Source organism: Dendropsophus ebraccatus, chromosome 10 (assembly GCF_027789765.1).
Source record: "Dendropsophus ebraccatus isolate aDenEbr1 chromosome 10, aDenEbr1.pat, whole genome shotgun sequence".
NCBI classification, from domain to species: Eukaryota; Metazoa; Chordata; class Amphibia; order Anura; family Hylidae; genus Dendropsophus; species Dendropsophus ebraccatus.
Window position 1 is genome coordinate 27,325,375 of NC_091463.1, and position 26,503 is coordinate 27,351,877.

General features: G+C 41.1%; 1 protein-coding gene across 5 annotated transcripts in view; it reads right to left on the reverse strand.

Moving 5' to 3' along the window:
- The window catches only part of DENND1A (DENN domain containing 1A), a 539,466-nt gene that overhangs the window by 64,234 nt on the left and 448,729 nt on the right, over positions 1 to 26,503 (reverse strand). For all 5 annotated transcript variants that reach the window (XM_069985728.1, XM_069985725.1, XM_069985726.1 and 2 more), the window contains 6 exons: positions 20,977 to 21,078; positions 20,813 to 20,900; positions 20,533 to 20,573; positions 18,741 to 18,812; positions 16,282 to 16,338; positions 10,557 to 10,688 (listed from right to left, as the gene is read on the reverse strand). In XM_069985728.1, the coding sequence (XP_069841829.1) occupies positions 10,557 to 10,688; positions 16,282 to 16,338; positions 18,741 to 18,812; positions 20,533 to 20,573; positions 20,813 to 20,900; positions 20,977 to 21,078 (492 nt within the window). The remainder of the gene's footprint in view (positions 1 to 10,556; positions 10,689 to 16,281; positions 16,339 to 18,740; positions 18,813 to 20,532; positions 20,574 to 20,812; positions 20,901 to 20,976; positions 21,079 to 26,503) is intronic.

The window sequence follows — 26,503 nt, forward strand, 5'->3', positions numbered from 1 at the left end:
TTCTCATCTCTAATAGCTATCCTAATGATAGACCATCGATATTCTTATCTCAGAAAACCCTATTCATATATAAGTTATATGGTATGCTGTGTCGTACTAATACCTATTATGTTACAGCCTAAAATGGATCCACAAATTTACTTTTCAAGCAGCACTAGATAGACCAGGGCATGGTACCCCTTGGTTTTCACCCTCTAACCTCTACGGGGAAATGTGGACTTCACTGCAGGTAGATATCAGGGTCATGGTCCACAGAATATTTACAGCTTAGCAGCGGAGGTGACGTGGATGACTAGTGGGTAGTATATACTTTACCGAAGAAGGAGGTGAGGCAGATACTGTAAATAGGGAAAATCCAAAAACACGGTCAAAAGCAAGCTGATGTGAAAAATATAGGGGCTAAACTACAAGTATAAGAAGAGAGCAAAAAAAAAACAAAAAAACAAGAAGGTTAGGACAAAATTGTGGTCAAGCCTAAATACAAAAAACTGAAGTCTAGAAAGAAATGTTCCGTTATCCCTAGTTAGTGTCCAAACTAAGGCTCCTGCTTCAAAAATACTTTGGACCTAACAGCAACCGGAGGTGCTAGTCATCTTATACTCTGGAACCACTGCTGGGTAATGAAGAGGATGGGCAATTGGCTAGCACCACCCAACAAAATGGATGATGACTACTACTACCAGCAGGGAGTCAGTGACTGGAGCAAGAAGCAGTGAGAAACATATTACATGAATATATAAAGTCCCAATCTCTTGGACTGAATCACAACATAAGCCTACTGAAGGTAAACTTTATAGAATGAATCCCCCAATGAGTTAAATGACAAACGCAACACTGCTATATCTGTAAATTAGTTAGGAGAGATGAAAAAAAAAAAAATCTTGAAAAAAAAACAACAAGAAATCACATAGGGCTGTACGGTACATTTAATTCGAGTGGAGTTCCTTTAAGAGATGATTTGCGCCGACGTTTTAGAACGCTTTTCAAAACATACATTAATTAGGACTAAATCTGACCGATAGAACGGAGATCCGGCGAGATGAAGTTACTTGTTGTTAAGTTTCGAAAACGTAAATAGGCAAAGCAGAAAAGGAAAAAAAAATATATAGTTTGAACCCCAAATGCCCATCCCCCATCTAGTTAACCTGTCAAATAATAAAGAAGCAGCCAAGACTAGGACAGCTAGCTGCCGGCTCGCTAACAGAAAAGCTGATTAAAAATGTTCAAGCGGCAGCAGCTTGCAGACCTTTCCAGCGAGAATAAATAGAGTGTATGCAAATGTGTTTGTCACTCTGACAGCGTGTCTCAATTAAGGCATCTTACTGCTGTTGCCGGATTCAGGAGCTGCAGTCGTACAGCCAGGAGAAACTGCATTAGTGATACACGGGGCTTGACCTTAATCCGCATGCATGCATTTTAAAAAAATCTGCCTCCTCTACATAAACTAGCATAATGCCAGGAGATATGTAAAACAAGTGAGAAATGGAGAGAGGGACATCTCCTCTTCTCTGTATTAGAGGCAAAGCTTTTGTATCTTTTAATTGTGTCCCCAGCTCGCATGCATAGTAATGCTATATGACTTTAAAGGCAACTCTGGCTAATGATGACATTAAAGTATGGTGTGTTGCCTAAAAATAAAAAATAAAAACTGCGCTCGCTCAGCCTCGTAGAGCAGGAAAAATGTGCGGTCCTAGACACGGGACGGATAATATTATGTGTGGGTGTGCTTAAACATCATATAGAATACACATGCGTTTAGACAGAGTGCCATAACCACATCTGAGATGATAATATTATACAGAAATGCTGGAGGAATGTAACAGCTATCCCACGGCCTGCGCAGGAAGCGTCTGTGAATGCCAAGTCCCGAGCTGCGGCAAAAAACAATGGGAGATAATAAAATAAGGCAGGAATTAGGACGGCTGAACATGAACCTCCTATGGTTTGCCTTATAAGCCTCCTATCTTTATATATGGACCCTTACTGTATTTTACAAGAGTATTAGAAGTTGCTAAGAAGCTCTGTGGCCATATAAAAGTAGGAGCTCATGGGCCAAGTGTGTGCCTATAGGCGAATGAACACATAGGTGCCAAGTAGAGATGAGCGAACCTGGAGCATGCTCGAGTCCATCCGAAACCGAACTTTCGGCATTTGATTAGCGGTGGCTGCTGAAGTTGGATAAAGCCCTAAGGCTATGTGGAAAACATGGATATAGTCATTGGCTGTATCCATGTTTTCCAGACAACCTTAGAGCTTTATCCAAGTTCAGCAGCCACCGCTAATCAGATACCGAACGTTCGAGTTCGGATCAACTCGAACCTGAACCCGGTTCGCTCATCTCTAGTGCCAAGGTATCTATTACAGATGAGTATGCCCGATTCGGAACGCTCTGCATTTAATTACTGGTGGCTGCTGTGATTGGATGCAGCCCTAGGGAGTCCTGGAAAACATGGATACAACCATAATAAAGGAGAAGGACTGGACTCCGTGGGTGGGTGGTGCTCATGGTGGGGAAAACAGCAATATGTAGAGAAAATACAGACACTCACCAATAATTTTCTGTAATTTATTTAGTGCAGATGAATAAATAGTTGCATTCAGTATGTGTTTTGGCCAAGCATGGCCCCATCAGCTAATGAAGGCCATGCCATACTGATTGTAACTACTGATGCATCTGCACTGAATAAATGAAATAAAATTTTTGGTGAGTGCCGGGATTTTTTCCTACACATGGTTTTCCATGACTTCATAGGGCTGCCTCCAACATAGTCAGTCAAACGGTATTTAAATGCTGAAAGACTGGACTCGGGCATGCTACAATCGCACTCATCTATCTGTATACAGTATATGTAATAGCTATCAACAAGACGTTCACTAGGCCCATACACATGAACATTTTGCTTAGCCGATTGTTCAAGTATTCTAAATGGAGAAAATAGGGGTTAGATATTGTCAGGGGAGTCTGGCAGCAGCTTCTCTCTCTGAAAACAAGAGGGTCAGTACTTCGCAAACCCGGGAGGCCCTCATACACTGGTCCCAATGAAATGAACAGGTTCAGTCTACTATTTTCAACTGTGTAGGGAGGCCTTCGCATTCTTATAATGTACAGTATTATTTAGAACAGGGATGGGGAACCTTCGACCCTCCAGCTGTTGCAAAACTACAATAATGCTTGGATACCCGAAGCTTTGGAGAAATTGTAATTTTGCAAGAGCTGGTGGGCTGAAGGTTCCCCATCCCTGTTCTAAAGAATACTGTACATTATACAGCAGGTCAATGGGCAACACAGACTGAAGAAATTTTTTTTAATTTGGTAACTGGTATTGGAAATTTACAATAAACTTTAACGGGGATTGTGTTTCTTCAGTACGGAGCTCCAATCCTATCATTCACAATGTGTTACCTGTAATCACCTTAGCATCCAGCTGCCACCATTAGGCTGTGTAATCTGACAGATAACGCTGTCTGGTCTCTTCATCAGGACCTGCTTAATAATATGCACTGCATCCCAAAGAGCATTACCTGCAACGTATACATTAAATCCTGAATCTGCCACAGACCATCTGCACAGAGATACCTGGATTCTAATACTACAAGCTTGGACGGAATGAGCTGACACAGCACAATAGCAGATGATATGTCTGGGTAAGGCTCTGCTCGTATCTGCACAGGAGGATCGATTGCAGATTTTGCCATTTTTGACAAGATGCCGAACACCTTGGCGGAACATGACATTAAGCAACTGGAAGTCAGCTGAGTCCATTGATTGAGCATCACAAATGTTGTGCCCGACATTAACATCAAGTTTTGGCTTCTGTTATAAATGAAAACCACAATATAGATGTGAGTCTAAAGCCCCTATTACACAGGGTGATTCTGAGGAGCAAACGAGCACCGATCTGTCAGGTCAGCGCTCACTTGCTCCTCATTCCCCGCTCCCTGCTGGCGCTATTACATGCGTTGGCAACAAGCAGGTAAATGCTGCCCAGGTGATCGCTAGATAGTCCGGGCAGCTTATAGAAGATAGTGGCGGTCTGCTGCCGGCACTCTCACCACACAGAGCGGCGGCAGCATATGGCTGCTATTGTTATCGTTGCCCTTTCAACATGGTGAAAGACAATGATCAGCCAACATCATGCATGTCGGCTGATCCTTGTCTTCTATTACACTAAGCGGTTATTGCCCGTAACGATCGATATTGGCCAATAATTGCTTTATGTAGAAGGGCCTTAAACAAGAAAAATTTTTATTCACGTATTGTATTGCCCTCCAAAAGTTATACAAATCACCAATATACACTTATTACGGGAAATGCTTATAAAGTGCTTTTTTCCCTGCACTTACTACTGCTTTAAGGCTTCACTGCCTGGATAACATGGTGATGTCACAACCCGACTCCCAGAGCTGTGCGGGCTGTGGCTGCTGGAGAGGATGATGGCAGAGGGATGCTCAGTGTCCCTCCAGTGCCCTGTGTCCCTCAGTGTCCCCCTGCCATCATCCTCTCCAGCAGCCACAGCCCGCACAGCTCTGGGAGTCGGGTCGTGACATCACCATGTTATCCAGGAAGTGAAGCCCTGATGCAGTAGTAAGTGCAGGGAAAAAAAGCACTTTATAAGCATTTTCCATAATAAGTGTATATAGGTGAGTTGTATAACTTTTGGGGGGCAATACAGTACTTTAATAAAAATTTTCGCCGGACTTCTCCTTTAAGTACTGATACACTAGGAGGGTTTTTCATATATAGCTATTTCCAATCATAATCAATTTCCAAAAATACTCCTTTGTCTTGATATTTAAAAATAAATCAAGTATAATTGTGTCCTTTTCCAGACAACAGAAGAGACAAGAAATTATACTAATTACGTATCAGGTATTTCCCCATTCTGCAAGCAAAACAACTAAAAACTTTTATTAATTATGTAAAATATATATATACAGTACAGTGGTGCCTTGGATTACGAACATAATTCGTTCCGGGACTGTGCTTGTAATCCAAATCCGCTCTTAAACCAAAGCAAAATTTCCCATAAGAAATCATAGAAATGCAAACAATTGGTTCCACACCCCAAAAATAATGATTTATTATTCTGAATAACATGTAAATCTAATGAAACAAACATTCAGAAACAGCAGAATATGTGATATTATAAGTTACTGTACAGTAATGAGGAGGATGGGAAACACAAGGGCGGACAGAGACTACAGGGGGCATGAAGGAATGAGCAGGGCAGATGCGAGCACAGTATAACAGCACTCTCTGTCCAGAGAGAGAGGGGTTACAGCTATGAAGAGATTACCCCAACAGTCCTGTCCCCTGATGTAAGCCCCAGCCTGGAGTGGATCTGCTATGATTTGGAAGGTGAGGGAGACTTCCTGGGTCGGAGTACAGGGCTGTAGACCCCGCAATGCCGACCATGCCCCTCCCCCATTCGCGCTCCCACCCAGTCCAGGGAGCTCTTAAACCAAAGCAATGCTCTTAAACCAAGTCCCAATTTTTTAAAACTGTGAGCTCTTAAACCAAAACGCTCTTAAACCAAGTTACTCTTAAACCAAGGTAACACTGTGTATATATATATATATATATATATATATATATATATACAGTATATATATATATATATATATATATATATATATACACACACACACACACACACACATACATATATACACACACACACACATACATATATATATATATATATATATATATATATATATATATTGCACCTTGTACTACCTTGAATCCCTTGTATTTTATATTAATTACACATTAGTCATTTCGTCCGATAATTGTGCCAATTTGTACCCATGTATAATTAGAATCTACAAGTCCGTTTTACATCTAATAATCTTAGAACTAATAATGAAAAGCCCTGATTTATCAAACTGTGTAACAGGGAAACTGGTGTAAATTGCTCACAGCAACCAATCACAGCGCAGCTTTCCTTTTACCAGAGCTAAAAACGGAGCTGTGATTGTTAACATAGAAACATAGAAGCTTGTCAGCAGAACAAGCCCCCCTGGTCCATCTACTCTACCCTATTAGTATTTCCTTTTAATGTATATTATCTTAGGATAAATATATGTTTATCTCAGGAAGGTTTACATTGTGGTATTGAGGATTTACCTACCACATCTGCTGAAAGTTTGTTCCAAGCGTCTACTACTCTTTCAGTAAAGTAATATTTTCTCATGCTGCTACTCATCTATCCCCCAACTAACCTGAGATTGTGTACCCTTGTTCTTGTGTTAAGCTTTTTTTTTTTTTTTATTATTATTAAAAAACATTATTTAGTCCTTTAACATATTTAAAGGTTTCAATCATGTCCCCCCTTTTCACTTAACCAGGCAGTGACTAATTTTAAGGCTGTCAGAAATCACTACCCCTAAATCCTTCTTTTCAGAAGTCTTTGCCAACACAGAACTGCTGATATGATAATTGGATAGACGATTCCTCCTACCCAAGTGCATTATTTTACATTTGGAAACATTGACCTGCATTTTCCATTGTTAAGACCACTCATCTAGTAAAGCTAAATGAGTTTCCATATTACTGACACCTCCAGGAATATCAACCCTATTACACTCCATTAACAAGAAGATTAAAGGGGTTATCCAGCACTTCAAAAACATGGCCACTTTTCCCCCTACTGTTGTCTCCAGTTCAGGTGCAGTTTGCAATTAAGCTCCATTTACTTCAATGGAACTGAGTTTCAAAACCCCACCCAAACTGGATACAACAGTAGGGCCATGTTTTTGTAGCGCTGGATAACCCCTTTAAGATAAGGAGTAAGATTAAAAAACTTCTGTGAAATAGGTACTAAAAAGCTGTCTGTTAAAAATCTTATAATGTGTTCTATTAAAGTCAGCTGAAAATTTTTATTAAAGTATTGTATTGCACTCCCAAAAGTTATACAAATCCCCAATATACACTTATTACGGGAAATGCATATAAAGTGCTTTTTTCCCTGAACTTACTACTGCATCAAGGCTTCACTTCCTGGATAATATGGTGATGTCACTTCCTGGATAAAATGGTGATGTCACGACCCGACTCCCAGAGCTTTGCGGCCTGTGGCTGCTGGAGAGGATGATGGCAGGGGGATGCTCAGTGTCCCTCAGTGTCCCCCTGCCAGCAGCCAAAACCTGCACAGCTCTGGGAGTCAGGGCCGTATTTACCACTAGGCACCCATGGTCCGGTGTCTAGGCCAGCACCTTGCAGGGGGGCAGCACCAGGGAGCAGTGGGGGGAAAAAACTACTTTTTATTTTTTTTGCTTTTATTTTTTTAGTCTCCCACCTCCTGGTCAGACTTGCCAGTAAATCTGGTGACTTTTTGAGGGGGGTGGGGGAGGTATGTTCAGATCTGCTATGGCTGTGAAGCCTGGAGCTACCTACCAATCTACCAATCCAATCAGACAACATGCAGACGGCTCTAATCATTGATTCAATGTGGAAAATTATGTTACAAGCAGTTAAAAACCATGAAAATGTGATTCAATGTTTCTACAAGTAAAGAAATGGATGTGGCCAAAACCACGCTCCCCCACGCTGGGGCGTCTTCAGGTTTTGTGCCTAGGGCAGCAGCAGCTGTTAATACGGCCCTGCTGGGAGTCGGGTCGTGACATCACCATTTTATCCAGGAAGTGACATCACTGTTTTATCCAGGAAGTGAAGTCTTGATACAGTAGTAAGTGGAGGTAAAAAAAAAAAACTTTATGTGCATTTCCCATAAGAAGTGTAAGGACTTCTTTAAGTTTTTGGGAAAAGCAGCTGTATAAACTTTATGTAAAAAAAAAAAGAATGTACAAAATCCCAACCTTGGAATAAGTTTTTTTTTCTCACTATGGCCCAGCTTTATCAAACTGTTAAAAACGGAAACTGGTGTAAACTACCTTCAACACCCAATCACAGCTCAGCTTTCATTTACTGGAGCTAAAAGCTGAGCTGTGATTGGCTGCTATGGGCAGCTTGCACCAATTTCTGTTGTACACACTTTGATGAAAGGGGTTATCCAGCATTAGAAATGGTTTGATATAATGCTGCCTTGACACTTAACCAATCAATGAAGGAGACAGGATAGTGCTGCGGCCAGTGATTGGCTGAGTGTCAGTCCCGAGATCACTATGTCTAGGAATAGGAGACAGCTGAAGTCAGTGGGGATGCCGCAGCAGGATATGAGGGAGCGTAGAGAGGTAAGCATAACATGTTTATTATGTTTTCCAACAAGGTAGAATTATATAAAATAAATTCTAATGCTGGATAACCACTTTAATGTGTGTAGTGACAGCCACTTCTCCATTGAATTAAAGAGAACAAATTATTAGGTTAAATATCTGTTAGTGCACACTTCGTATACAATAAATTTTGTCATTTCAATGTCGGATTTTCAGTAATTATATATATAATATGTGACCCAACGGACACTTTTCCATAGACATTTATACAACATTGTTTTCTTATACCTATTTCATCGACCTTTTGATGTTTTTACTTTATATTATTATTTATTTAACTTTTATTTATATAGTATATTTATATTATATATTTTATAATTTCTGTAGGGAATCAAATACTGAGCGTTTGGGTTCTTTTTCTAACTCCATCGACCCCACTAATTCTGCATCTACTATCTCAAACCCTATAGTCCTGGCATATGTTTGGATATCTGGGAGTTGTGTAACACATCATATAGGGGAATTTTGGCGTCAGGCATCACAACCTCCAGCCCAAGGAACAACACAATCTGTCTGTCTTAAAGAAACACCAACCTTTTTACATTTAGTGATGCTTCAGTACATGGCAAACAACTTTTTTCCATACTTCTGTTCAAGAACAGGTTCATATTTTTCTTGCTTTGGCTTCATGTGTACATCAGCAGTATATACAGAATATTTCGAGACCTTGCCTGCTGTCCATTCACTGCTTCTCCTATTCTAAGATTTCCACTAGGTGGTGTCTTGGCTTCATGGATGTAAAGCTCAGATTATAGCGTGCTGCTCTTATATCAGAGGTGATACAGCAGTGAAGCAATGACAGTAAAACTCTAGTAAGTCCTCATTTTTTGGGTCATACAGTGACTGCATATTGTGCCCAACAAAATACAACACCACATCTATTCTAATACTATACGACATGAAAAAATGTGCAGACATTGACACTCATCTGAAAAGGGCATCACATGACCAGACAGCTGCGGCTATGTATGTGTCTGGCTTTAATCTTTAACTAATAGGACCAATCAGGCCATAGCATGGTAACACTTGTGCCCTACCAGCACTTGATGTCGATACAAAAATGTAAATTTTTTATTAGTGAGCAGAGAAGGGCCTGAGCTCCCCCCGAAAAATACTTAGTCCTCCCCGCAGGAGTGGGGCAGCTTAGTAGTCATTAGGGGATATCGCTAAAGGAGTGGGTGGCTGTTTGAGAGGGGTAAAGGACAACCCCCTGGGGCCCTGAACAGGGTCATTGGTATATCTATAAAACATTGCTTACAATAATAAAGGCACCCTCTACCCCTTTATAACTCCTCTTAGGCTTTCTAAGAATTTTTACAGCCTCTGAATAAAGTATTGTACACCTTATATGATATGCAGTATATTGTTTACACATTGAGAAGTGTTAGTGTAACCTGCAAAGTAAAGAAGTTTTTCCATTATAAGAACCTGTTACCAGTATGCTTACGCCGCCACCTTCAGCAGTCACATATATATTAAATAGAGTGATAGTCAACTCATGTTCAGTGGCAATTCACTTAGGGACCACCTTTATTGTGATCGCTGAGGGTCCCAGAGGTCAGACCTCGAGTGATAAGACCTTTATCTATAAGCTGTCATTATGGTAATGGTTTTATCTATAGACAATTTATTGATGATAATGCAGGGAACTCTATCTATAATGTGGTGCAATGAGGGGACCACTACTCCAACCTCAGCATAACAAACTTGTGCTTATAATGACCCTAAAGGACCTTTTACATGGGCCGATTATCGTCCAGGAGAATTGCTAGAAACACTTCTTCAGCCGATAATTGTTCCATGTAAAAGTGACAGATCAGCTGTAAAACGTCCAATCCTTGGCTGATCGCATATTTTGTACAGGCTTTAACATCTATTGCACAGTTCTCTGGTGATGTGCTGCCTGACAGCTTTTTCTCCCGATGACCACATACACATGTACGATTGGATTAGCTGACCCTGCGTGTGTTCTACATAGTGAGAGGGAAGAAATAATGCCAATCTTTCTGAGGGAAAAAAATATGAGTCATATTGCAATCCAGCATGTCTTCCTTGGCATTTTTTTTTATCGAGGAGGGCGGCAAGGTCCCAGTGGATGGCAAAACCAGCGGGTTCAGACAATATTAGTCTCATCTGTATGCCAATCTTCATAGTAATCCGAATTCTCTCCTGCAAAAATACTGTAACCTCCTGTCTGACAAATATTAACAGTCTGAGGAAAAAATTTGCTTATTTGGCTGTACTTTATGTCAGTAGCCATTGGAAACTTGCCAATTGTTCATGTACCTGTCCTATGTTAATACTTCAGGGGGACATACCTGACCAAAGTGAACTGTGATGGGTCTTCTTTCCTCCCTGGCTTTCAGATCCTTCTTCTCAGCAGATGGGGAAGGGGACATCCTTGGGAGTGGTTCTTCTGCAGCTACACTACATCCATTCTCAGCCAGGTCCTGTAGAAACAGATGAATGGGTCAGGATTACACTTATGTAGCAGAGAGGTGGCTTCACCGCACCCAGTAATGCACTTTATCGGTCCAGTCCCTCTGTCCAGTAACCATAGCAGTCATGTACACTTTGTGACCAATGGTCAATCATATACATAAAGATCAGGAATACAACCATCATCGAGAGAAGACCTTTCCTATATGCGCAATAAGGAAATATGGGATTCAAAAGTGGCTCCCTATTTAGGGTCCTGACCTGATATTCGCTCGGTCGACAGATTTTTTCAATCCCTCCATAAACATGAATATTCGGGTAAGTCATGAATTTGTGTGTGTGCTCTGAATAGAGAGAAAAGGGGGTAGCCTTTGCAAGAGGCGGGGGCGTAACTACCACTTTAGCAGCCATAGCGGCTATGGGGCTAGTGCACCAGGGGGCCTGGCCTGCTCCTCCTACACTGGGCCCCTTAAGCCATCATCATTTGCAGCACCCTGTGGTCGAGCGGGCCTCCTGGCATCTGCAAATACCTTTAACTGAAACCACTCCTGACCACTACTTGCAGTTATGACTACAGTTGACGGCTTAGTGGTCAGTCAGAAGGGGAGGGGGAGCAGTCAAAAGTTTTCTATGGGACCCAGCCATTTCTATTTAAGCCCCTGGCCAGAGGTGTTAAAGGACAAAAGCATACGGCTGCTGAAACACAGCATACTCGATGATTATTTGTCAATAGGCAGTCGACTGGTACCAACAAAATTGGTGGATTCAGTCCACTTGCTCTGTCAAACGCCTGTATATTACACGTATTGCTAGTTATTGGTGTGAGCAGCATGTAGTACAGCATTTCCACCCCTGGGACCTGTGTGAAAGAAACGCTTGGCTTGCAGTGGCTCTTTTGGTGGTGAGCTGATCACAGGTTGTTCCACAGGGATCAACTGTGGGGATCAGCTATTCAATTTTGGGGCAGAAAAAGATTGAGTATATTGGATGACAAAGGTTAATGCGTATGGTAAGATTATAAAAGATTGCTGTCATCTAGATAAATGCTTGGCTGACAGCTATTAAAGGTTTAAAGGCACATTTAAAGGAGAAACTAACAGCAGGTTAGAAGTGTCTAACCTGCTGATATCCTTCCCTACACTTATAATTACTGGAAGAAATGCACCCAGGCAGGGGAGAACAGAAAAGTAATATATACTTAAGTTTCTTGCTCCCCTGCCACCGCCGCCGTCACTATGTTCATGGTCCTGTTGTAGGACACTTCCAGGATCAGCACGCACAGTTTCCAGCTCAGCCAATCAGTGACTAAGGAGGGAAACATCTGCAGGCTGGAGACAATTTCACAAATCTACCCCAATCCTGGAAGTGCTGCACAGAAGGACCAGGATTCTATGATAGTGGCAGCAGAGGTGCAAGGAAGATAAGTATATGTTATTTTTCTGTTTTCCACCTGCCTGATAATAGATCTTAAACATAATGAATTCTTGGACTACCCCTTTTAAAGCGACCCTGTACCCACAATCTGCCCTCCACAAACCACTTGTACCTTTGCATAGCAGCCTTTAATCCAAGATCTGTCCTGGGGTCCGTTCGGCAGGTGTGGAGCCCTGTGTCAAATTGGCATGGCCTAGGGTGTCTGTGCCCTAGGCTTGCACCGCCTCTCAGTCCCTCCTCCCCACCCTTTTCACCATTAGGAATGCTCCAGGGCAGGATTTGTCCTATTCATTACTTGTCTGAACACTGTACATGTGCTGGTTCATTAAGGCAGCGTCCAGACAAGTGATGATTAGGAGGAATCCTGTCCAGGGGCATTCCTAATGATAAAGAGGGTGGGGAGGAGGGACGGATGGGCGTCGCAGGCCTAGGGCAAAGACACTCAAGGCCACACCAATTTGACACAGGACTGCAAGTTTAAAAGTTGTTTTAGGACAATAACTGAATCACCTGCCAAACGGACCCCAGGACAGACCATGGATTAAAAGCAGCTATTTGACAATACAAGCGGTTTGGGGGGGGGGTAGATTGTGGGTACAGAGTCACTTTAAATGAGGGCCCGTAACAGGGGATGAAGTAAGAATTACACAAAATAGGTATATAAAACCAGACAATCCCTTTAAGTAAATCTTGACTGCTGTTATTTTAGGAATATAGAAGTCTAGCTTTCACAGCCTACACAGTATAAAGCATTAAAACTTCAAAATAATGCTGACAGCGCGCTCTAACTCTACTTTTACCATGACGCTGTGATTTATCTTCCGTTCATAGATTTTTGTATTCAGATCAGAACAGAGATATAGAAGAATTATTCTAGTCCTGATATTGACCACATATGAAGAGGTGAATGACTGTGGATAAATAAATATACATAGAGCTATCCCCTCGCCTAACACCAAAAGTCAAGTCAGAAATAAGGCTGTGCCGATATGGACAGATATTTAAATGACAGATTCCAGACAGATGTCACATCCGCTGCTTCTACACTGACAGATTCCAGTATGACATCAACGTGTACAGGTATCCAATGGACAGTCATAACCTGACGGATGTATCGACAGTGACATCTCCAGCATCTAGATCTACACCTGACAATCTCGCAAGTGAAAGAAAGTTTGACAGTCTGTGAAGTGAAAGACATCTTCCCATCACTGATATATCTATTTCTGAGCCCGTCATGACAGCAAAGTGTCATGTCCTGGAATCCAGAGTCGGCACTTCTCCGTAGTAAGAGCGTTACCGTTATTCTAGCAAGAAAACAATTATTCTTACCGTACTGTGTCATTGTCGGAGCATTGTACAGACAATACCATAACTTCTATTCTAAATGTAAATAAAAATTGTATACGGCATTGGCCATACAGGTGGTGTAAGGCGTAAAGTACTATACTGTACAGGCAATGGGGCTAAATAGGTTAGGTAAACAGGCAAGTAGCCACAGATGCCAGAGATGCTGACTATGTTATGGTTATACTTCCTTATATCTATGTTGGCACATCCTCTGGACATACATAACCCAAAAAGGACACTCAATATAGCGGCACACTAAAGGTCTTCATAGACTTTATCCTTATGTCGGTGGGTTTGGTGGTCAGTGTAAAGCTCACCTGAGACAGGGGTTAGACGGGATGGAATTTCACTTCCGACCCCTTTGTTCTTTAAGAGATAAGCTGCTGCATGAGTTGTCTGGCTGCAGCTTACCCATAGAGAAGACATAAAAAATCAGCCACCTTAAAGGTCCCCATACACCTTATACTTTAGTCATCTGTCAGTATAAGCTGTATTGGGCTCTGCAGCCAGAGCTCTCTGACTGCAGCTTAACCCTCCTCTCGGCTGCGCTGAACGTTCCTGTGTGTGGGGAGGGTGAAAGACATGACTGAAAGGTGACTGTTCTGCCACCAGTTACAGAAGGTGTATTGTGACCTTGGGGGTCGACACCTAGCAATCACATTTCTCCAATTGGCCAGTTTAAATGGAAGCAGGTATCAAATCAAATCAATAAGGGACATTTATAGCTGCGCAATACGTCTTATTGTCCTGCAGGAAGATCCTATCTGCTCCAGGGAAGACAATGTATGTGTGTATGTGACCGGGTTCATACCCAGATCAATTCAGTTTGCCATCTATAGGGATAAGTGGCCCAGACAATAACACTACCACCACCAGCCTGTGTTCTTCCAGCAATGGTTGCAGGGTGTTTGTTCTCTATATATTTCTCACTGGACATGCTAATGTGACATCAGACATGTAACTTGGTTAGCTGATGTACTCTGTAATTTCTATCTTGTTTATTCACATTGGTACTATTAGTCCACTCACTACATGGTCGTACATGCACAGTTTTGTAAATACTGCCACCATTGAGCTCTGATAAATCTTCCCTTTTATCCATGACAGCAGCAAGGGATATGAGTGGAGTCTATAGCACACCTTACATACCCACCAAGCCACATCACCACGCGTGACTTCTTCCATGAGCCGATGGTAATAGTGTGACTACACTGTGCAGCTAGAACTTCATTTATGTAGAGACAGGGGTCTGTAAATCCCGGCCAGGGTCTGTCCTGATGACCCCAGAGCTCTAGTCTTCACCAAAGTTACAGCTAAATATTATTAGAAAAGGCACCGCCATTGAGAGTGAATCATCGCTTGATGCGATAAGGAAGACTGTCAGCGTTTTCATGATGTCCGTTGTTCGGGCAGCATCATACATGTTCCCTTTAGGTATTTTATTTATTACACCAGGTATTAAGAAAAATGTTCAGAAGGGAAAAACCATAATGGAAAATAGCAGAATTTATATTTATTATGATGGGAATTATACATGCACATACTGTACACGTTCGATGTCCAGGGGGGATATTATCATGTAAACCCAGCCTAAGATGCTGAATTACTACTACTAAGTAAAGCATGACGATAATCTTATTACACGGGTAGCATGACATTGCCAGGTGATAAGTGACTTCTGGCTGCTGGATCCCAGCGATTTGTCTGTGAGGCTTATACTCTTTATTATTATTATTATTATTATTATTATTATTATTATTATTATTAAGGTATCTGTTATCTTATCTGGTTTACCTGTTACTTGAGATCTAGATAGGATGAAGGCGTTGGATTATACAATGAAATGTTTAATAGGAAAACACATAAAACCCAACCTAATTCTTTCCTCTTCAGTCTCTATTACAAATAATCAAAACTATTTGATAACTGTTGCCAATTAAAAAAAAAGTTTATGTTCTTGCTGTCCGACCCTCTTTTTGGAAGAATCACCTAATTAAAGGGGAAAGTAAGGACATTTTTTGTATTAGAGATGTATATTTTCATCTTTTGTGTAATACAGGGCTGGATGGTAGGGTATATGTATTCAATCCATATTGACCTTCGACACACAATCACAATCTTAGGTTTTACCCATGGTCATCTCTTGATTCTGGTTTGCATTACAAATAAAGAAGAAGGTTGTGACCTAAGCTGTATAGGTCAAACCAGAGCGCAGAAGCAGCTCAAGCCTAATACAGTCCTGAGGACAGATGATGGCTAATCTTCATCCAGATCAAATTCACTGAACCGTAAAAGGTCAAGATGAAGAGATGTCACCGTACTACTACTGTGTTAACTAGATATTAAGAGATGTCATCAACTCATTACAGATAGCAACCATTTATATACTGTCTAATGGGGGGACCCACTGCCAACATAACATGTCCAATGCCAGATACTGACAGTAGGGGTCACCTGTAGATAACAACTAGTGCCTGGTGGTGACCTAGCAGGCTTAGCTCTATACTCACTCTATACTTCTCTACTCAGGAAGGGAGACACCTAGTGGCCATATGTATAACATTGATTTATATATATATATATATATATATATATTTGCTAAACTGCTTGAGATCACAACCACTGTTATGCCTCTTTAAAGAATAGAGCTGAGGGAATCTACAGTTCAGAGTCTCATAGCAGACTTGCCTATGGATGAGGAACACTTGGAAAACTGAACAACTTTTACAAGACTATATGAGTTAGTAGCCAATTCAATAGATTGGCATTTGGTGATTCTTACTTAACATTCAGTGAGCTCTATTAAAGAAAAATTAGTACCTTCTGTTTCAGACGGTTTTTCACTTCTTTAATCCCCATCTTGGCGTGGTCCTTCGCCTATGGAGAACAAAGGTAAATAGACTTTAGAACAGTGAAATCGGCATAGGGATGATGGAACATTGCTTCTATGCTCCATTTCTGTACATATGAGTGCAGCTGTATTTGGTCCAGTTTCAGTGAATTCAGCACCAGGCACAGACACCTATACGGACAAGCTGCTGAGACTATATTTGAGTGTCTCTGCCCCTTCACTATGATGGGGGTCCAGCAGGTTAGATACCCAGTGATCAAACATTAATGACCCATCCATATGAGAAGCCCTCAGTATATATCCAGGATAGCTAGTGTGCTATATAGGGCATGTCAGTTTTAGATAAATGTTTTACACCCAACACACTGCATGTGTCGCCCATCAAAAAAGTATTAGGTTTCTTGTGTAACTCTTAAAAAGGCTACCCTAAAATTCAAAGTTATCCCCCACATTACAGGGAATAACTAGCAGATCTGTGGAGGCTTCCACCATAAGAATAAAAGTCAATGGTTTCCCAAGTGTATGGAGTGCACATGCTTGGCCACCTTTCCATTCAGTCTGTATAAGAATTTTGACATAACAGAGTTTGGCACTCAGCAAGCTTTATAAGTCACATAGAGAATGAATGGCGTACTGGCTGAGCATGTGTGCTGCTCTATTTATTCTTGTGATCCATGGTAATCCTAGTAGTTGTATCCTCCCCAATCAGCTAGATATCTCCTATCCTGGACCTTGTCATCTAAGGGGTCTATTCCACGGAGCAATAATCAGCCGAATCGTTGTCTCTATTGCACGGAGCGATATTCCACAGGAGGAAGAAGGAGCGCAGGAGAAGACCTGCAACATGGTTAGGTAATGTATAGTGCTTGTGAAATCATCGGCCACCTGCCGCTCATCGCTATTCCATGCAGCGATGCGCGGTCGGTGCCCGATGATTTTAGGTTTAAACCTAAATAAACGATCAGCCAAAGACATGATCATCGGCCAAATCTTTGTCTCTATTCCACGGAGCTACAATTGGCCGAATCGGGCCGATTCGGTCGATCGCTTGGTGGAATAGAGACAACAACGATGATCGTGTCTTTGGCTGATCGTTTCTTTAGATTTCACAAGCACCATACTTTACCTAAGCATGTTGCAGGTCTTCTCCTGTGCTCCTTCTTCCTCCCTATCTCGCGCGCAGCAGCAGCTTCAGTGCGGCCTGTCTTCATTGACAGACCGCTCAGCCAATCACTGGCCATGGCGGTCCTAAGCCAACTACTGGCCCTGAGCAATCTGTCAGCTCAGACAGGCCGCACCGAAGCTACTGCTGCTGCGCGCAGGATCGAAAAGGAAGGAGGACCTGCAACATGCTTAGGTAATGTATGGTGTTTAAACGGTAACGGTAACGATATCCCTGCAGCCTTTGCTAAACGATTTTCGGGCTGTGGAATAGGCATAGTAAACGAGTGCTGATCTAGCAGATCGGCGCTCGTTTTCATTATTGATCGGATCCCCATCGGCCCATGGAATAGGACCCTAAGGGCCCTCTCCCACCCGACCATTATCGTTCAGATTATCGTTAAATCGTTCGAATCTAAACGATAATTGTTCGGTTGAAATGCAGTTAACGATTAACGACCAAACGAGAAATCGTTGATTGCTTTATAAGACCTGGACCTATTTTTATTGTTGCTGGTTCGCAAAACGTTTGCAAATCGTTCGCATTGAATAAGACGTCGTTCGCAATAGATACGAACGCAATAGCGAATAAATAGCGAAGAAATAACGATCGCAATTACGATCATAAGTAACGATTATTGTTCCATGGAAATGGGTGAACGTTTTCAGGTCTTTCGCAATAGCGGTCGTTTGAGATGGTTAATTGTCAACGATTATGCAAACGATAATCGTCCGGTGGAATAGGGGCCTTAGTCAATGAGGCAGCAGCACAAATTCTCAACCACTGCCCCATAGTGAATGAAGCAGTGTCTGAGCATTCACACTCCCTACACCCGGGGGGCATTGACCTCTCTTTTTCAGGGTTGGTTCCTCACCGATCAGCTACTTTTCCCCTATCCTGTGGATCGGGAATAGCTTTTAATCTTTGAAAAAAACCCTTTAAACAGAACAGGCTAGGGAAGTACTGTATAACATAATGCAAAAACTGCAACTCCCCATCACACTCCTCATCTACACAAGCAATAAGAGGGACATTCTATTGTCTTGCTAGTCCATGATCAATCAACAATATGTAGCGTTTCTGTAGCCTTAAAATACACAACAAATGTGACACTTATTTCTTAGCAGAGACCTTTGCTTTCCATAAATATTTAATGGGGTCAATGGAATCAACAGTGTCCCCACTAAGAGAGTCATTATAGCACAGCTGAGTGGTACAGACCGGTAATATTGCTTGTCCTTACAGCCATGTTAGTGCGGTACTTACAAACTTATACACCGTCTTCATGGCTGGGTTAGCTCTGGTCTTCATGGTGTTAAGAAAGGCCCCGCTTCCTTTCTGTAATAAATATCAGAAGCTGTTTTCATCATTTGTGTAATGATAATGATACTTCTATTTGCAATATAGTTGCATTACTCTTTCATGTATGGGGGGGGGGGGGAGAGAGGAATAAACATGTAGAAAAGTATGTAATTTAAGATAAAAAAAAAACTATAAAATGTTCTTGCTTGGCGGACAATCATAGTGAAGAATTTGTAATTTATAGGGTCATAATAAAATGTTAACATAAAAAAATCTGCTGCCGTCGCTTTAATCTCTCCCATTAATTTGAAGGGGGCTCAAGCATTGAGTCCTAGACTTGAGTAACAAGGGCTCAAGTACTTTAGTACTCGCTTAACTCTAGTCTAAATCACTAATTTTGGAGCAAAATCTTATGTGAATGGTGGCCTCCTGAATCTCCCCTGAAGGCAAATGTCAGGGGAAATAAGGGTTGGGCATATTAGATTTTACCATGCCCAATCCTTTAGTTCTCTAGGAATAAGCTGCCACCAGAGATATGTGACAGCACCTTTCTCCCCTCGCCCTATTCAGAATACATGTACACACTGCCAAGCCTGTATATGTATAGGAAGATTAGAATTTGGAAACACATGTTAGATCTGTTAGACGAATCTAACCTTCGCATCTTACTTTGCAGGAGATGGGGAGTATGTCTCTTTCCTTCAACCTCGGCACCGTTCCTGTACAGTTAGAGTCATTTACACCTCGGTCTGGTAAGACCATTAGGAGCAGTGCCCACCCCCATATCGAAGATCCGACTCGCCACCTGCGGGCTATGTGGATTGGTACTATGGGGATGGGGAAGTGCTCCTACCGGTGCTCCAGTGCTTCTAAAGGTCTTACTATACTGCGGAGCAAACAACTAACTGCAACGGAACGGTGCCAAGGATGTTTGTAAGAGATATACCTTCATCCTCGTAATCTCCTGCACAATAGGGGGCTATAAGCAGATTAAATTCTTCTAATCTGCTGACAGTTCCCCTTTAAACATTTATTTGGCAGAACTTACTGAATAACAAAAAAACGTCCCTCGTGCCGGCCGCCCTCTGCCGCGTCATAAGCTGCTCAGCCGCGATTGGCTGAGCACAGATATGCTCAGCCAATCGCGGCTGAGCAGCTGATGACACGGCAGAGGGCGGCCGGCACGAGGGAAGGTCGGAGCGGTTCGGCCAGCCGCCCGAAGATGACATCATAGTCACAAGATGGCGGACGGCGGTCGACACGAATCAGGTGAGTATAGAGCACTACACTTCCTGGTCTAGCATGGGTGAGGGGAAACACGGGGAAGGGGGCCATTCACTAACATAACATACCTTACAAAGTTGTATAACTTTGTAATGTGTGTTATTTAGTGAATAATTGTTTAGCACCACACTACCCCTTTAAAGGGGTACTCCAGAGGAACAAAAAAACAAATCAACTGGTGTCATAAAGTTATACAGATTCATAAATGAATTCTATTTAAAAAAAATCTCAAGCCTTCCATTACTTATCAGGCGCTGTATATGTCCTGGTCCTGCAGGAAGTGGTGTATTCTTTCCAGTCTAACACAGTGCTCTCTGCTGCCACCAGTTGATTTTAAAACATTTTTCCCCAGAGTACCCCTTTAAGATGACACCTCTATAACCCCAGTAGTTACATGTTATTGATTACATGTATTCTGTATTGCATACATTTAGATATTATTACTACTGTACTATGAGCTATGCAAACCTACCTTTACTGTTGACAACCACTGATGGTACAGCTTGTCACTTCCTGCAAAAAACAAACAAACAAAAAAAAACTGTTAAACTAGATAATTAGAAACTAGAAAATTTTATAAAATAAAGACGAATAGGTGAAATTCAGTAGATACTGCTGAGGTTGACAACGGGAACTGATATGTTCAATTATGGGATTTTGGTTTTACATCGTCATCGGTGGTCAGAATAACAGCGGGGGAGGGGTGACTACTTCTAATAGGTATTATAACTGTCTGCACTGACATTCTTTACCTGCATATTCGCCCATATTTATCTCCTCTTCAAAGACATCACTGAATCCATTTCCAGTGTTCAGCAAGTCAAGACGCCCATCTATGAACTAGAAGAGAAAGAGATTAAATGCTGCTATTATAAGTAACTGTGCAATTCTGCCAGAGGTTGCTCAATTCTCATACCTGCTTAAATAGCTGAAGCTGAATTGCATTCTGTAGGAACGGTCTCATCCCACTGGAGCGATGGGAAACAAATGTTTCTTCACAAAAGGTAATTGGCTCCTCCTGCGGGGGGCAGACAGACAATGGGCATCAATGTAAGGAAAAACTTTATAGAGGCCAAAATGTAGCAATCAGCTGTAATCACTGCTCAATCTGATATCTAGCTCTGCAAAACAGTATGGAGAGGAAAAAAAAGGACAAAGGTCTGTCTAGTTCAACCAATTCTTCAACAATGTTCATCCTGGAGAACGCAACACCCCTTGGCAAAAGCTAATTTTCCCCATTTTCAGACTAAAAATATGGTAACCAGAATAAATTCCAGAATCAATGATGCCTCTCTAGAATCTAGTCCTCTACCCTACTCTTTTACAAGAGGTGCCCACCTTAACGTCAAACAGCTTGGGGAGAGTCCGTCACCACCAAAGCGTCATCTGGACCTTACAATTAGAAAGGTTTTTAAAGGAAAAGGGATTCTTCCATTGGTACTGTTATATGATGCTGAATCACTTGTTAGGTCACTTCAATGATCTTCTTTATTCAGTTCTTTTGAAATCAACGTGTTCCGGGACTATTCATTCATTCATCCATTCTTTAGGTTTTGCACCATTATGGTGTATTATCCTTCCAATCATGGTGTATTATACTGATGGTGGGATGAGCACAGTCCCAAAACATGTTGATCTTAAAAAATCTGAATAATAATAATAATAATAATAATAATAATAATAATAAAAATAATAATAATAATAAAATATTAAGCTGACCAAAAGAGTCATACACTCTTCCTTATAAAAAAACGAATGTAGAGTAAGATTCTCCAAATCAGTATCTAATGGATTCACCAATGATTTGTTTAGTTTTCAAAGGTTGCACCACTTTCTGGTTGACACAATCCTAGAAGACCTCAATGTTTCAGTCAAGGCTTCCTCAAGAATCGGACCACTTGACGACTGTTTCAAAAATAAACCAACAGACGGACAATTCTTTAGATTTGGATTCAACGTATCTTATTGAAGATTCAACGATCTTTAATTGCCAATAAAAGGAGGCCTCTTCTTTATCCTACGTTATGAGATTAGGACCTAAATAAATTCTCACCGGGCTACTGTACCTGCAGATCAGGGAATCCTTGAAGGGCCTTTTATACGGGCCGATTATTGTGCAAAGAATCGTTGGAATTTAAGCAATAATCATCTGATGTGAACGGGGCAACAAATTTGTTTGTTGATGTTGTCGATCGAGTTGACCTCAAATTCATCGCTAATCATTTGCGAGTCTTTCAGTGTAAACACTAGTTGTTCTCAATATATAGTACGAACGGATTATGATCTTATTTATGATTGTAATTACGACTTTCTAAATGCCTATCGTTTACGTGTAGAAGTACCCTTGTTCTTGAAAAGCCTGATCTATACTAAATACTGTATTCTGCTCTATGCATCGATTCAGTGTAAGAATGCAACGTTAATATTTTCTCTTTCTAATCATTTCCACAATAATACAAATCTGTAGAATTATAAATGTCAATTGCATTCATCTATTCATGTGAGGAAAAAAAGTTAATTTTCACTTTCTTGAGGTATGGGTTAACCTAACTGAAAGATGAAAGGATAATCTTACATAGAAAAGGCTCATTATGCTAATAGAACCTAGTTACCCACATTTGGGGACACAAACAGTAAGTAGCATCTGTTAAAAAAACAAGAAGACGGGATCATAAATGGTGACTAAGGTAATTTCATGTATTATACTTCATTAGCAACATAGCGAGACATATTCCTATTACAGGTGACGTTAACTGTTTTCTTACTAATTTACGTCGGAAGATATTCGGTGGTCTTTTGCTCTTTCCTTTGTTTCTGACACTTTAATGAGTCTTAGTTTTCTGTCTACACGACAAAAAAAAAAATCACAATTTCCTCTTACACAGAGTATAATTGATATATTTATATATAATAGATATATCTATATATATATTTTTAAATTAAGCCTACATTTTTATTAATGACTATATAGACTTCCGTCCTTCAGGTCCACAAGATAGTCATCTGCCAGTGTCTACCATTGTTCATACACATGCATAGTGGTGCTCATTTACCAACTTAAACCAGTTTTTCTTAGAAATGTTTTCACATTGAAACAAGCGTCAATTACGCAAAGTTTTATGACTGTTTTTTGCCTTGTGAAAGTTCAAAGACTATCTGTGGTCTTCAAGACGAGAGGAATGTGTCTTTAGAAAAAATGTCCCCAACTATGCTCTCTACTTGGCGTAAAGTATAATATAGTAAATATAGGCAAATGTGCCATTCTGTCGTAGGAAGTAAATTCCTTCCAGCTGCCAAACTAACAGGCCTTTGCTGTACATGCATTTTTTTGTAGCTGCCTACTCTGAGAATCCAGTCTTCTTCAGCTGGCCTGCTGACTCGTTGCTTATTGTGGTCTCCAACAGAAACGACCACCAGAATCTGCAAGTCATGAAATCCCAGTCTGGATCTCTCTTTAGAAGTGGTCACAAAGAATTACTCTGCTTAATGCAAGTGGGATGATGTGGTTTTTGGGATTCCTGAGACTATAATAAATTCTGATCACTGCACAAAAGGAGTCCTGGTAAACACTGTCTGCAATTAGATTTAATACTCTTTGAAAAGGGTACAAAAAATGATTTCTACTTTAGCATAAATAAAAAAAGGTTCAAGGTTAATTGGAAACCCCAACACAAATTACTGAAACATTGGACTAATCCAGTCCACTTGTGTGTATGAAGATCTCCTGATTCTACCTTGACAGATGATGTTGGGTAAAAGACCAATCGAGCTTTCAATGCCAACCCTTTTGCTAACTTGGCACCAGTCTCTCCCCCTTGAAATTAACTGTGTTGGGGGAATTAGTGGCCTGCTAAACAAGGGTTCAGCTAAACACTACTAAAGTAGTACAGTGGTCCCTCAAGTTACAATATTAATTGGTTCCTGGACAACCATTGTATCTTGAGACCAAAACTCTATGGAAAACTGGTAATTGGTTCTGAAGACCCCAAAATTAGAGATGAGCGAATTTGCTGAAGTTTCGGTTCGTATGAACCTGAACTAACGGCTTCTGATTCCCGCTGTCTGCAGCCTCCGTAAACAGAGTAGATACAGCGTAAGGACCGCCTGGAAAACTGGGATACAGCCTATGCCAATGTCTGTATCCCAGTTTTCCGGGCGGTCCGTAAGGCTGTATCCACCCTGTTCACGGAGGCTGCAGACAGCGGGAATCAGAAGCCTATAGTTCAGGTTCATACGAACCCAAACTTCGGCAAATTCGCTCATCTCTACCCAAAATGTCATCCCAAAGTGAGAAAAATTAAGGTTTAAAGAGAAATAGAGACAGTGCTACTAAAGACTGTAAATTACTTTCTATGTAGAGGACCAGAGCATTTTGTACTGTGGTTTACACAGGGAAAACAAAAATGAAGCTGCCTCACCTGGTGCCCAAAGGAGCAACTCATCATGGCACAGCTAAAGAGTAGTACAAGACATGTAGTATCACACTGTACTGTAAAAAATCACTACTAGGCAGCCAACCAGTGCAGGCACTTCAGAAATATTGGGGTTTTACCAGCAAAATTGTCACTTTTATGGGTTGATCATCTAGTTCTTCACATGTGCCGCAGACCCTGACTGTCTGTAGAATTGTATGTTGAGCCTGGTCTCAAGTTACGATGGTCCAAATAGGACCATTGCATTTTAAAAACATTGTAACCTGGGGACATTGTAAGTTGAGGGACCACTGTATAGAAAACCTTTAAAACAGATCACTATTAGCCATGAAAGGCAATTACCAAATAAAAAAAAATGGGGTGTTCCAGGGGTGTCATATAGGCAAGGACAACCCAGATGACTTGACAGGTTCGCTTTTCTGATATTAACATGGATAGAGACGCACCAGAACTGCTCTATCCATGTAAATATCAGAAAAGCTACATTCGCTTTAAGGATAAGCCATCAATTTTATATAGATTGATAAGGCCATTAAATGGGCACATAACACAGAGGCAGGCTCCATTGACATAATGGGTCTAGTCCTAGTTGGTCCCTTGACCATTGCTACTTGGGAATGACAATGTGTCCAGGATTTTTACCCTTTGGAGAAAAAGCATTGTTAGCAAGTAAAGTGGTAGTAATAGGAGGCCCTTTTGTCTTCAGTGGCAAAACTGCGCTAATATAAATTCTTGGAGCCCCCTTCTCTTTCGCCTGTGTGCCCACTGCAAATGTTATATTTGTCAAACCATAAATTATAGCTGCCTACACGTTCATGCTAATTTTTCTTATTAACTATGCGCGTTATCTCCATTAAAACAAAAACATAAGACTGCCCCAAAGGTTCAGACGAACCAGTCGGCAGCCTGAGCTCTGCACATCTTTCCCAATTATATTCCGATCCACATTCGTCTTTCCCTATATATTTCTGATTTCACATTTGCCCATGAAGTTTCCATAATTATTTTACAAGACTGCTCACATCCAAAGGATAAATGTCAGATTTCAGCACAACAGTCACATCAGTAATATTACTCCGAGGTCTTTTAGTTTTTTTGTATGCTAATTTATTTTCCGCAAAACAAACTGCCAACATTCAGCCCTACTTGTGCTACACTTATAAATGTTTTATGAATGCTATTTCTTCTCATTCTGTGATACACTTTATACTGGCGAGACATCGCTATTGACAAAACTGATGTGAAAATGTCTGCATACATTATAATAATTTACTAGTTTAGTTATTCATCCGGTGGGGGGTACATAGAAAAAGGCCACGGATATTCTTTACCTGCTGAACGGCGTGCCTTGCTTCTGAAAACTCATCTGATCACTTCACAAGTAATGTGTGTTTGAAATAGACACCTGCATTAGACCTGGTTTTGTCGGAGTGCTAGAAAGCATTAAAAAGGGAAGATGTGCATGGTATCTGCTCAATGCAGAATAATTACTCACTGATGAACACATGAACGCCTATTCTAACCTATTTCTGGCGGGTTATGAAATGAAAGCGAGGCTGTTACACTTCATTTAGAAGAAACATTTACTTTACAGTCACATTGTAGTTTACTAGATGTATAAGGTAGGATATATCATACTACATAGGATTTTGCACAACTGTGCTATTTGTTAGTCTCGCTTGGTCTGGGCCTGGTTTGCCAGGTGGGTACGTAATGGAGTGTAGCGTGATGTGAAAGGGACATCGTCCCCCTGCACCAAATTTACTACACCAGCTCTGACCAGACATAGATGTCATCAGGACACATGGACAGGTCAGATGTGCCCGGTACATCCAGTACTAGCATATTTTTAACATGATGCTGCCAGATAAGAAAACATTACAAACATGTTATGCTTACCTCTCTTCGCCACGGCCAGTGATTGTCAGTATCCTGCTCCACTCCAGGGCGGGTAAAACAGGCGCAGGTCCAAAGGGTAATAGTGATATGAAATATCATAAAATTTATTAA